This window comes from Thermobia domestica, chromosome 8, assembly GCF_964235325.1.
Source record: "Thermobia domestica chromosome 8, izTheDome1.hap1.1, whole genome shotgun sequence".
NCBI classification, from domain to species: domain Eukaryota; kingdom Metazoa; phylum Arthropoda; class Insecta; order Zygentoma; family Lepismatidae; genus Thermobia; species Thermobia domestica.
The window spans coordinates 145,732,657-145,746,507 of record NC_137461.1 but is presented as its reverse complement, the minus strand read 5'-3'; the positions used below and the strand labels follow the sequence as shown (position 1 = coordinate 145,746,507).

Below are 13,851 nucleotides of genomic sequence, written 5' to 3'. Positions count from 1 at the left end.
AATATTGTACGTGACTTGCAAAACTCAACAAAGTCCGGTTTCCAAACTTCTGCAAAACAAATTGCTGATTTTCAACAGTCTGCCAAAAATATTTCATTTGATATAGCCTTTTGTAAGTGTTCCGATCGTCTTGCCTGCAACTGCGAAAAAGGAAGAAAAGTGCCAGTGCTACAGGTGCCTTTTCTTCTAGATCAAAGAACCACAAGATTGAGGCGTTATCTCAATTTTCTACAATCTTCTTGGCGACGATAGAAGATAAATCCTTTGTAGAAGGCTCTTTCCGGGATCCCGAAATTCTCATTTTTTCTTCTCGCTCCCATAGGTATTGTCTCAATACATTTCAACGGTTGGTAGCTGTGTTCCCAATAATGCTATTCCTAACGTCAGAATGTAACAAACTTGTCGATTCCATAACGTCAGCGTATGTCACTCTCTTCCTAATAAAAAGTACTTAACACAACTGAAACACTGTCCTCACTTCTACATACTGCACTTCACACGAAAACAAATTATTTAGTTAAAATTTCCTACAACACTAATAAATAACGCAAGCAGCGACAATCACGTTCGACACAGCTGGTTGACTACTGGCGACTGATAAGACCGATCCTTTCAGCTGGGCAAGTACAAGAGAAGAGGCGTTCGGGGAGAGGTGGGCGGCAGGTGATCTAGTGTGATAAGCAGATTCATACGGCATTGGGAGCAAATTATTTATACTATTACTGCTCTTAGAATTTAGCACTAAAGTGTTTTCTTCATTATGCAAGAGATTCAATAATTTATATTAAAATTTAATTGTACGATACGCCTGAAAATCAGGGCATTTTTACAAATAATTAACTAGGTTTTTATGCTTATGGTGTACAGAAATAACCGTAATAAATTTGTTTTATGTATTTATTTCTCCTTTCCAATGCTATTTCAATCATTTAAAAGACCGAAAAATATAGGAAATATTTAAAAAATATTTTTTGGAAAATCAGTTGAAAAGTGAATCTTTTGTTGATATTTCTAATATTTGGGCTCTACTCGGCAGCAGAAGGAGTTGTCTGATCGAGTTGAGATTTTTTATACGTTTTATTGATGCCATTTGGCCAAAAATCCGCACTAGCCGTAGCCGGATTTCGAAAAAAAGTATTTTTCGATACACCCTACTGTACGCTTTTGTGCTGTACGTGCCCCTTCACGCTTCCACTTCACTATCACATCAGACACAGTTGACCGAGGGATGTTTAGGAGTGTGGAAATCTCGCGTACAGACTTCTGACACAAGTGACACCCAATCACCTGACCACGTTCGAAGTCCGTGAGTTTCACAGAGCGCCCCATTCTGCTTTCTCACGATGTCTAATGACCACTGAGGTTGCTGATAATGAGTACCTGGCAGTAGGTGGCAGCACAATGCACATAATATAAAAACGTATGTTTTTGAGGGTGTCCGGATACATTTGATCACATAGCGTATGATCCATATTGATTTCTGTAGAAGCAAGAGGAATCTGTATATTTGTAAAATATACTGCTGTCCGGAGAACGGATTTTCCTCAGTGTGGGTCGTAAAACTAAAAGATTTCCTTTCATTTTTTAATCAACATGAGGCAATTGGCGAGCCACGTGAATTAAAAGGTAGTGAACTTACGTTCAGAAAGTCAGATATAATGACACCTGAAAGCTGACGCACTGACCAAACATCTCCACATTGAACGTGCTTTATCTAGGTAGACTTACACGGAGAAAAAAATCATGTGCCGTACGTAAAATCGTATGTTACATTTGTAAATCCTGTAGTTTTTGGACTTAACGTACAGCAAACGTATAGCTAAAAACGCATGTTTTATAATACGTTCTGTATAAGTGTCCCATCTATACGTACTTTCCGCTTGAAACAATATAGGCGGTAAGAATCTCACATACAAATGGACATACATAACAAATAGCTGACGAAGGTTACATACATATATGTATGTAACATAAGGAAAGCTGTTAGATATCAGACATTCTGCAACGGCATGATGTAACATCTAAGGGCAGTGCCTATGTAGCATAGGGATAACGTATGCTCCGAACTGATTTCTGTAGTAAGCAAGAGGATTCCGTATATTTGTATTACAATTTACCACTGTCCGGAGAACGGATTTTCCTCAGTGTAGCCTGTGTATTGAAATAAAATACTTAACGCTAGACGCAAGAGCATATGAAAGTCTGTCCAGTAATGCGAATGTTTCAACCGGTGGATAGGTTTACATGGTCTGTGCATAGGATTAAATATGTATGCTTGTTTGCGCTTCTTCACTATTGCAGTTTATTAGCTCCATGATGTTTTTTTCTGCCTTCACCATTGCTGTAGACATAATAAATTAATGTATTCAAACTGTTTAATATTCTTTGAAGTTCTATTTTCGTGTGGGAAAATTAAGTTCGTAGGCATCTATATGCTTTGGTGTTTGATCTCACTTTAAGTAGTTTTACGTATTCAGCACACAGCGACTTCAAGTATGCACACTCATGTCCAAAATTATTGTCGCATGCCTATAAATATGTTTTCGTAGGAATGTAATTTGATAACGAATTCGCCCGGTATTTCTTATAATGCTAGTATGTGTATAATCGGCAAAGACATGTATGTGGCAAATTTCATGTCAAAAGAACAGTAAATAAAAACAATAAAACGAAAATAAAACTTTCTTGTCCACTTAGCAACATTTTGTTTTACTTATTCCAAATTTCGTATTTATAATTCTTTTCCTATGAAATTTACCACAAATACACATTTCTCAATTATACACATAGTATCAGTATTAAAAGTCAGCAAAATCATCATCAAGTTATATTCTTACAAGAAGACAGTTATAGATAAGTGACATTCATTTTGGACATTAGTGTACAAGACTGCTCCTTTTATGAATCGGTTCAGCATATCCTTTTGATTTTCTTAAAAAACTGCAAATCCCAAGAAACCCAATATATTTTGCAACTGTGCTGTGACTGACGTGGCTTGTAACAACAAAATTATTTCGCAACTTCATCGCACGCGCAGATAAATCACAAGAGATACACACGTATATATATATAGAAGTGGCATATATATATATATACATACATACATACATACATATATATATATACCACTATATATATATATATATATATATATATATATATATATATATATATATATATATATATATATATATATATATATATATATATACTGCTCCACAAAACTTAATCAACCCGAGAGAACATGGTATAAGTAACGTGCGGGGCACATTCAACACTGGTTAGTGGCATGCACATAAACAGAGGCACACAGGCAAGGCGAGCACCCACTCTATCGCATAAGCAGCACCGTTGCAAGCACGATAAACAAATTATGACATGAGGCGTACACCACAGCCCAGTAGTGTCCGAGGCTCCAAGCATTGAGTTAGTGGTTCTTGTGTGGGGTACACTCCTTACAATGGCTGGTAGACGACATTTGAGTGACTTTGACCGCGGGCGAATAATTGGGCGGTTGGAATTGGGCCGATAGCAAGTGGAAGTGGCACAGGAATTCAACGTGAATAAAAGTGTTGTGTCGAGGCTGTGGAGTCGCTTCCAAAATTGAGGTGAAGTCAGTAGACGTCATGGGGAAGGCCGTCCGAAGAAGACGTCGGCCGTCGATGACCGATTTCTCACAATTTCTGCCAAACGTAACCGTCAAGCTTTATGCTCTCAACTGGCCAATGGGTTGTTTCAGGCTACAGGACAATGCGTGAGTCGTGGAACTGTTCGTCGGCGGCTCAATAGAGCAGGACTCTATGCAAGAAGGCCTGTGCTGTGTGTGTGCCATTGAAACTGGAGCACAAACGTGCGCGTTACACATGGTGTCAGGAACATGTTTCATGGGGGAACACCAGTGGGCGCGTATCATGTTCTCCGATGAGTCGAGATTTAGCCTGTCGTCTGATTCTCGTCAGACTTTAGTGTGGAGAGAGCCAGGAACACGCTATCATACAAATGTCATTGCTGAACGGCCGTCCTATTGCGGTGGTTCCATTATGGTGTGGGGTGGAATTATGCTGGATGGAAAAACGGACCTCCATATTGTGCAACATGGCACTTTGACAGCACAATGTTACCGGGATGAAATTCTCAATACACATGTGGGCAATTTCCGCGGAGCATTTGTCCCAGACTTCCTGTTCATGGATGGCAATGCCCGCCCACACCGTGCACATCTTGTGTCCGAGTACCTGGAGAGCGAAAACATTACGCGTATTGCATGGCCTGCATATTCGCCGAACTTGAATCCCATCGAGCATGTGTGGGATGCTCTTGGGCGTCAAATAGTGCAGCGCAGTCCATTAGCACGCACTCTCCCTGACCTGCAAACAGCTTTCCTCGAGGAGTGGTGCCATCTGCCGCAAGACTTGATCAACACTCTGATTTGCAGCATGGGACCAGATGTCGTGCCTGTATAGCTGTTCGTGGTGGTCACACACCATATTGACTGCCAATGTCCTCGCACAATCCAGCTTCACCTGTTGAGGTATCGTTATGCTGAACTGTTTGGTCACTCTGTACATCCTAACTGTATGTTTCGTCTTCACTTGTGTTGCATTGTGCATCTGGACCGTCTGTTTGTTCATTATACTTGGTGCAGTGATCGTGTCGTTTTATTTTCAGCCACTTTCTTCGAGTTGCTTAAGTTTTGTGGAGTAGTATATATGGGGGGGGGGGTTGTGTTGGCAATACACATTAAAACTCTTATTTGCAAAGCCTTACAAAGGACTGCTAATCAGAGAGGTTCAATATTGTGATAATTAAAGTTCTGAACTAAGTTTTTTTTTTTGTTTGTTTGTTTTGTTTGGTAGAACAAAGTGAAATATCGACTTTTGCGTATAACCGAAATAATTAATTCAACAGAGGGTTTACGATTTGGTATTTCGACAAATTATATTATTGTTCATCTTTCTATACTTTTTCATGGATAAACCAATCAAAAACAAAAATTAAAATTCCAAACTTCACTCATACAATCTGGAAGTCAGAAAAAACTAACTTGTTCACAATATTTATTTACACTGCAAGTGATATGAGTTAGTAAAGAGTCCTTTGTATCGTAGAGATTCTATTTCCGCTAACAGCAACCTGGAGCAATTTTTATTTCCCGTTTTTCTTTGATCTTTTGAAAATGAGAAAAATGCTGTGGGACTTTATTTCGCATTGAAAAAAAAAAAACACTTCTTTAATTAACAAAGAATTTGAATTACAAACGCGTGAGCGATTAAACAGCACCTTCTAGGAAGTTTACACGTACTATAACGAAGCTAATATGTGGATAATTCTTTTCATACGTATACATAGATGTGAGAATAATGAGTTGAGTTCATTTTGAGTTTAACGTCCATTTCAGCAGCGAGACTATATGAGACGGGACCTACTGATTGACGCGGAATCCGAACCACATAAAATAATGGAAGCACACATGTGCCGCAACATGTGCTATTCGTGAATCAGTAACGCTAAATATTCTTGAATTATGACCGTCTTATATTAGTACGGTGTTAGTCGATGGTAAGTAGTATGCTAGGCGGCGTAGGATACATTTGTGTGTAATAGAGGAGTTGTAGGAACTGCAAAATGGGAACCTCTCCGAATTTCAAATTGGGCAAATTGTGGGGGGAACGGTTAGTTCGAACAAGAACATATTCAGAACTGCTATTGTGTTAGGTGTATGAAACCAACAGAGTCAAAATTGGTGACAGTATATCGAAATCTTCGCAAGACATTATTAGAAAGTAAGAATACTAAATGGAAACCAAATCTAGAGGAGATGTATTACCGAATATTTGTCAAGTTGCCAGAAAGATCCGTATAGCTAATGACACTAATACAGGTATATTTCCTTGTGAGATTTTTTTATTATTATTAATGTAATAAATTACAACTTTCGTATTCCTATTAAGATTCCAGTAAAAGTCCTTCGTGGCTAAGCGGTTAAGATATGCGCCTTTGACGTGGGAGATCCGGGCTCGATTCCGGTAGGAACTCATGTAGTTCCGATGTCACGTTAAGCTATAAGTCCACGTTTGATATCGCCTCGGTGCTGAAAAGGACGCTAAATTGAAAATCAAAATCCATTAACAGTTTCATTAACATATTTGTCTTTCGTGTTGATGTAGGCCTATATGTAAATCTTTTTCAAAAACTTGAAATGCCGGAGATATATCATTATAATGACAAATGTGTATAGCTCATGTTAAATCGAGGTTCTTAATCCATACTACCTGCATATACTCCTGCTCCGTGTTAAATCTTATGCTTATGTGCGGCCCTCCATTTACTATCTTTTGCTAATCCTCCTTAAAATGTGATATTTATGAATGGAAATAGAACATTGTGATTCTAAGGATACTAGTTTATTAATTTCCTTCATATTTCATAAATATATGTCTTATTAAGGCTACTAGTTTGTTAGCATTATTCGTTCCCTGTCAAATATATAGAAAGGATATTATACTACTGGGGTGAGTTTTCTCGGATGTAAGAGGTCCTTAATTCAATCCACTTCGTGGTGGAAAATAACGTCCTCACTTGCTTTTTTTAGGATTCTCTCGTTTCCTCCCACATTATCATTTCATTGATTATTTCATAGTCATTTCAATTTCATTAATGTATTCAAGCTAAGCGGTTACCGTACGCGCTTTTGGCTTCGGAGTTCCGGCCCACGTTAAACTGTAAATCCACGTTTCATATAGCCTTGCTGCTGAAAGAAACGCTAAACTCAAAATCAAATCAATTCAAATCAAGTTATTTAATCATCCGTCTCAACTTGCCTAAAGGCCATTGCCATCGCCATAGGACTTAAAATTAAAAGATTTCATTTCATTTTCATTTAATGTTGCTTACGTTTTGTTATTTATCGTCATCTTTCTAAAGTCTTGTGTTTGCACGAAACATAAATGTAAGATTTAGCCATAGGGATCCAAACATTTCAAGTGTGGGAAGTTTTAAAATATTTCGCTGTATGGTCCTTAAAGTTTCGCTACTAACTTCTATAAATAATTTTATGTCAATTTTATAGCTGCATGCAACAAAGTTTATACACATTGTTAAACCATTGTTCAAAATCAGGTTATCTTATTTGTATATTAAGTGTTCGTTAGTTTCATTCCAAATTGTTTGAATAAATTGGTACAGCCAGGGGTAAACGTGGATCTGAAAAGATAGGGGGACAGTACGTAGCGGCATGACGTCACGCCGTCCCCCAGCCTATTTTTACCCATTGTAATTTTTTTAGGAACTGGGAGGACGCCGTACATAATTTTTGGAGGTGGGGGACAGCGTCCTCCCAAGTTCCCCTGCAGACATTGTTTGTGATCCTGGCTACAGCAACAAAGGATTCTGTTCATTCCAGGAGAGAGCCCAACAGCAAATGATTGTTGGCGCTTTTGGTTAGTAATTTAAAGACTCTGGATTCAAACATGAGTCAAATTTGTCCTTTCTCAGATATGTGTGCTAAAAGATAGGTAAACTCTCTCTCTCTCTCTGTAGAATGTACAAATAGAGAATTATTTCCAGTTCAGTCACGAATAGATAGTATCCAGGGCCGGATTTAGAGGTGCATCCCCCATTCGTTGTAAATATACAATATCTAAAACGAGAAGCTAGCTGTGAAAATAGCAACATTTTCCGAAACTTTCTGTCGTCATGCTTTCGTTTGGGGCTTAACCCTTATCCGGGCAACCGGGGCCTCCCAGGCCCAGTAGCTTCACTTTTCTAAAATTTCTCAATAACCATACATATTTCGAAGACATAAAATACTCAATTCTTCTATCTTTTGTCGAAGTTAAAATCATGAACATATCGAGTTGGTAAAGCTAATGTTTCTTTTTTTTAATTTGAAAATCTTTTCCTGACGTAACCGGGCAACCAGGACCTAGGAGGCCCCGTATAACTTTAGTGAAATTCCTGTCAAATATTAGATCAAATTGTCACATAATTATATATTGAACACGTGACTATTGTAACCTTTAGTCGGAACAGTATGCGGCAACAGACATTGAATTTTGAGTGTTCTGCACTTAAAATATATACTGGGCCTGACAGGCCCCGGTTGCCCGTCAACGTTACAAAAATGTCTGGACCGGATTTGCTATTCTGTTGGCTTACAAAAGCGTGCCACGAAGTTTCGCTACTTGACAAAAATATATACCGGTACATTCTAGACTAGTCTGAACAGTAAGTGACAATAGGCATTGATTTTGTGTATTCTGCACTTAAAATATATACTGGGCCTCACACGCCCCGGTTGCCCGTTTACGTTACAAAAATGTCTTGTCCGGATAAGGGTTAAAAAAAAGAGAAGTTTTGCAAAAGCAGTAGTTTAAGTCGATTTTCTGAAGATTGAAGGAAAAGGATTCACCAAACAAAGCAATAAAATATTTGTCAAATAGAGAAGAAAACAGGAGCCAGGAGGAGAGAAGAACAATTTTTCCTGCATATCACTTGCGACCCTCTTTAAAATACTCCTCCGTTCTATGTATCAGCGTTGTCAGATGTAAAGAACATTGTCACGTGTCACTTTGAAGAGCTTCAATGAGACTGGTTATTTCGGTAGTTATAGTGCACCTCTCAGAAAATCCTGGATCCGACTCTGATAGTATCATATTCAGTACGATGTAACAGGAAACTTATTCTGTGAGATAACAAACAGACTGGGCAAAATTTGTAGCGGCTGTCTCCGTGACTCATTGCTATTCAAATATAATAGAACATACGTAGAATAAAACTTAAAACCAACCGGCTCATCAAGCAAGAAGAGATAAAGGTAGCTAATCATTAATGCCAAATTAGTAATTTTATTAAACTGATTTCTAGCTCGAGTTATTTTTAGTTTGTTAGTTATCAAGTGGTTGGTTTACTATTCAAACTATAGGTCATAACACACAAAAAGAGAGATCGTGTATTCAAGGAGTGGTACGAGATTCATTCCATTATTATATTACAGGGTGAAGGAGGAGGAAGGTTTATTTCTTATAAATATCAGGTGTAAAATGATTTCAATCTCGCGTTTGTTAAATAAAGGGATGTCAAAGGAAGCAAGCTTATCACACAATTGCTCGTAAAGTAATAAACACAATTTCTTTATTTAAATAATGTAGCAACACAAAAGAAGCAGAATTCCTCATCCTGTCACAGTCCATGGAATACCCACAAGTCAACCTCTTGGGAATGGCATTGATTTAAAGATGGTGTTTCTTTTATAAAGTACACAGATGTTATACACTTTTTAAAGTAGCAATCTGGTTTAAATGATTCAACTATTTTTTACTCGGCTTCTTAAAATTTCAAAGATCTACTTTAACCGTGAGTTCTCTTGTGGTCAGCCATGAGTATAGGTTATTTAACAAAGAAATATACGTATCTCTCCAATAATATTGTTTTATTTTAAATGATATTGAGGATATGTTCAGGCTTCTACAAAAACTTGTAAACATTAGTCTCAGAATAGTACACTGTTAAAAAGTACACGGATAGTATACTTTCTTAAATCGGAGAAACCGTTTCTTATCTGTGCACCGAGAATATCTTTTCTTAGAAACAAGAGTTTGAAATTCTCATTAATGAAAAATGAAGAAAAGTAGATGAGGTTAAAGCGAAACGAAAAAATATACTGTTACTTTCCTTATGAATGAGAATTGCCAAATCTAATTTCTAAGAAAATATTGTCTCGGTGCACAGATAAGAAACAGTTTCTCAAATTTAAGAAACTATTTTTAACAGTGTACTATGAAAATTCCAAATGTTAATAATTTGCCACAGTCCCCTGATGAAATTAAGTTATTAGCATGGCTTTATTTATATTATTCATCTGGACAGAATATGAAAATTATCTACTTTAAGCATCTTAAGCTACAGTTTTACACTTTAGTCTGTTCGTAAATGGAGGCATTGGTATGGATTTAAAATAGGTATCATCACGCACTCGTCTGGTGGAACTTTGGAAACCCTGAAAAGCATCAAACTGGATAAATAATCTCAAATTTGAATTCAGGGTGGCCCGATTGCGGACGTGAACTAATCCTGTACAGGTCTAGAGGTAATGAGTCTCTGAACATTGCAAAATGTGCTTTTCTAGTGATAATGCCTTAACAAGAAATGGAGATCAATGATATGATCTTTCCACAAACCGCACCAAAAACCTTATTATTTTTATATCAGTAAACCTATGCGGATGGCAATCTGATCAATAACACATATTTTGCCGATTTATCTCTTCCTCAACATAAAACTTTGTGTCGTCGAAGAACATGATCTTGCCCAAAAGGTCCATATCATCCTGTGTAATTTGCAGAAACTACTCACGTATTTTCTTTTGATACTCAGGATCGTCACCAAATGTTGTAGTAATATTGCAACTCGTAACGATGATACTTATGTCTACTCAAAACGTGACGAATTCGGTCAACATTTAGTCAAAATGATACGCCTGCAACAAGAAAGAAAATGGCTATAAATTAGTCAACATGACTCACTTGCAACAAGGAACGAAAGAGAACATTTGTAACTTAGTCAACGTGACTTACAACAACAACAAAAAAAAACATTTGTAAATTAGTCAACATGATTCATCTGCAACAAGAAAGAAAGAAAACACTTGTAACTTAGTCAGTATGACACTTACAAGTTGAAAAAAACATGTGTAAATTAGTGCACATGCAACAGGGAAGAAATAACTTGTAAATTAGTCAGCACAATTCACCTGCAACAAGGCAAGAAAAGATACTTTTAAAATTAATCAACATAATTCATTTGCAACAAGAAAAGAATAAAACATTTGTAAATTAGTCAATATAACTCACCTGCAACACGGAAAGAAAGAAAACACTTGTAAATTAGTAAACATGACTCACAAGTTGAAACAAAAACATGTGTAAATTAGTTAGCATGCAACAGAAAAGAAATAACGTGTAAATTAGTTAGCACAATTCACCTGCAACAAAGAAAGAAAAGATACTTTTAAAATTAGTCAACATAATTCATATGCAACAAGAAAAGAATAAAACATTTGTAAATTAGTCAATATAACTCACCTGCAACACGGAAAGAAAGAAAACACTTGTAAATTAGTAAACATGACTCACCTGCAACACGGAAAGGAAGAAAACACTTGTAAATTAGTCATGATTCGCCATCAACAAAATAGAAAAACACTTGTAAATTAGTCAGTATGCAACAGGAAAAGAAATAATTTGAAAATAGTTAACATGACACCTGTAACACGGAAAGAAAGAAACTTGTTAATTAATCACCATGATCCATCTACAACAAAAACGAGAGAGAGAATATGTGAATACTAAATAGTTGTAATTGAACTATGGAGCAGAAACACTTACATAACCGATATTATATCATTTTTCACATTATTCACATTATTATATCCATAATTAGTTGTTTAAAATTCACTTTTGTAGTTTGAAATATTTTCAAGAGTAATAACATATGAATATGTAAAAAATCTTTAATTTCTTTTACAGGCCTTTCCTTATCAGCTAGTACGATGTAGTGAAACGATGAGCAGTACCCTATGGATGAGAAGAATTATCGGTGCGATTGTCATTTTGTTATTAGCTACAGCAAATATTGTGGATATGGTAAGATTTTTCATCACTTTTATATTGGTAATTTATGTTGTATCATGCTTTATTTGGCTGCGATATTGATCTTATATCATGTAATATCATACCAACTTCGTTATATTGTGTTGTACTTATCAATGTAGCTAATGTGTCTATAAATTTTATAAAACTGTTTATTTGTATAAAAGTCAGCTGCACATAATCCATGACATATCTACAAGCGTATTTAATGATATTTTAGTGTAATGATTTATTCACATATTTTCGTTGGTTTATTTGTATTACATCTCCCAGCAGTGAAGCTTTATAAGACGAAATCTTTAGTTTAAAGTGGGCTCTGAATGGCTGTACTTCCTTCGATGCTGTCGCAGTGGAATTGAAGCCAGGACGTAGTGTACCTCTAGACCAACAAGGAGGTCTTGCACTATCTTGCCTTAGTTCATTGTCACCGTCATACAATTTTCCACCAGTAGCTGCATCACATATACTTCAATATTGTAGCATTAAGTGTTAACTCATGTTATTAAGCATGCTGAAGATTATTTCCATCATTCAGTTTGAGGCAAGATTAAATTAACACTATCTGTTGCATAACACAACTAGTATTCGGAGCTGTTCCCAATCCACAAGTTTGACAAACAAAAGAACTTTCTCTATACAATGTACGACATGTAAGCAAAATGTAAAAATCTAAAGCTCTATCTTTTCTTTAAAAAAAACTCTTTGACTGTAGATCAAATGAAGCAGATAAATATATTTCTTAAAAGCAATATCTTAGACAATCCAATATCACTATCTAAATATGCTTTCTCAATTTGGCTGATATAATTTAGAAGCCTCTAAAAAAAAGTATTAGCGGATTTAGAAACCAAATTTTATCTCCATAAATGTGGATCATCACTAAAACAAGTGTCTTTATATGTAAAGTATCTCATAGTATGTAGAACATACAATGCAACCTAAAATGGAGTTTTGTGTAAGATTACTGTTACGAGAAACATCTAAGTGATTTAGTTTACAACTGATAAATAGTAGAAATTATTAATATTCTTTTTGATAGTATATTCGTCACATATATTAGCATTAATCGGCATTTTTTATAAATTCTGTAAAGTTTATAAATTTATAGAAAAACTTACGTAAAATGTGTAATTTTACAAATTTATTTGCAGAATATATCAATAAATAAACGGGTCTGATACTTAACGGATTATTATCATTTGGTGGAACGCCTGAAGCAATTTCAACCAAATAAATATTAGTTGTAAAACACATAGTCTAAAAACAGCACTACTGGGGTCAAAAAACCGCTAGCACATCTAAAAGGAGTAGAAGAGATTGACATACAAAAACGATAGAAAATGGCCAATATCAGTGACGAATTTATAGTTTTGGGAATCAGTGAGATGAACAGTGTTACTTCTGTTGCAGTTTAAGTTCAAGCTCAAGCCCCATTAGCACCCCTAAAAGGAGGAATGGTGACATAAAAATAATTTCTAAAAACGAACAATATTAATCTATGGGGTTTCTAAGTTGATTGGTGACATTCCCTATTCCATTTGTCTACAATTAATCCTCATTAGCACCACGGGAACGGTAGAAGGGGTTGATATGGAAAAGTAATCGGAAGGAACCATATTATCGTCGAATTCATAGTTTTTGATGTTGCTAAGATTAACAGTGACACATCCCGAGAACGTTAAGTTTCAAGCTGAGCCCCATGCCAACTGCGATTCTCAGAAAGTAAAAGAAGCTTGAATACCAAATCAAATTAATAATGTCTGTCTCACATGGTAATGTATTAAATTCTAAAATATAAAGATTCAGTAGCTGTGGTATTTTTTTAATTACAAATACTTAAAAAGTAATAATTTTAAGGAAATAGATGTTGGAAACACTTAAATTACAAATCAGCGATAGCTATCAGTAGTGCTATCATTCATCCCCTCTCTTTTTCTTCCTCTCTCTTTTCCAATTTTTATGTTCATATTAGAAGAATGCAGGTGCAGAAATTAAAATTATTAGGTTCCTCTTGAGATCACGCTACTTCATGATAGATTTGTTAATTTATATTAAAACGCAGTTTTAACACAATACAAAAATACATCTTAAAGTTTCCCATCCCATGTTGTTAATCGGGATTTTTTCCGTTGTCTCTAAGATTTGTAATTGGGTCTTTTCAAAGTATACTAATTTAATTAAATTATTACATCACAAAGAATTG

General features: G+C 35.9%; 1 protein-coding gene across 2 annotated transcripts in view; it reads left to right on the top strand.

The window, feature by feature from the left end:
- Positions 1-13,851, top strand: part of Ac3 (Adenylate cyclase 3) — a 976,504-nt gene that overhangs the window by 872,213 nt on the left and 90,440 nt on the right. For both annotated transcript variants that reach the window (XM_081769109.1, XM_081769108.1), the window contains one exon: positions 11,526-11,642. In XM_081769109.1, coding sequence (XP_081625235.1) covers positions 11,526-11,642 — 117 coding nt within the window. The remainder of the gene's footprint in view (positions 1-11,525; positions 11,643-13,851) is intronic.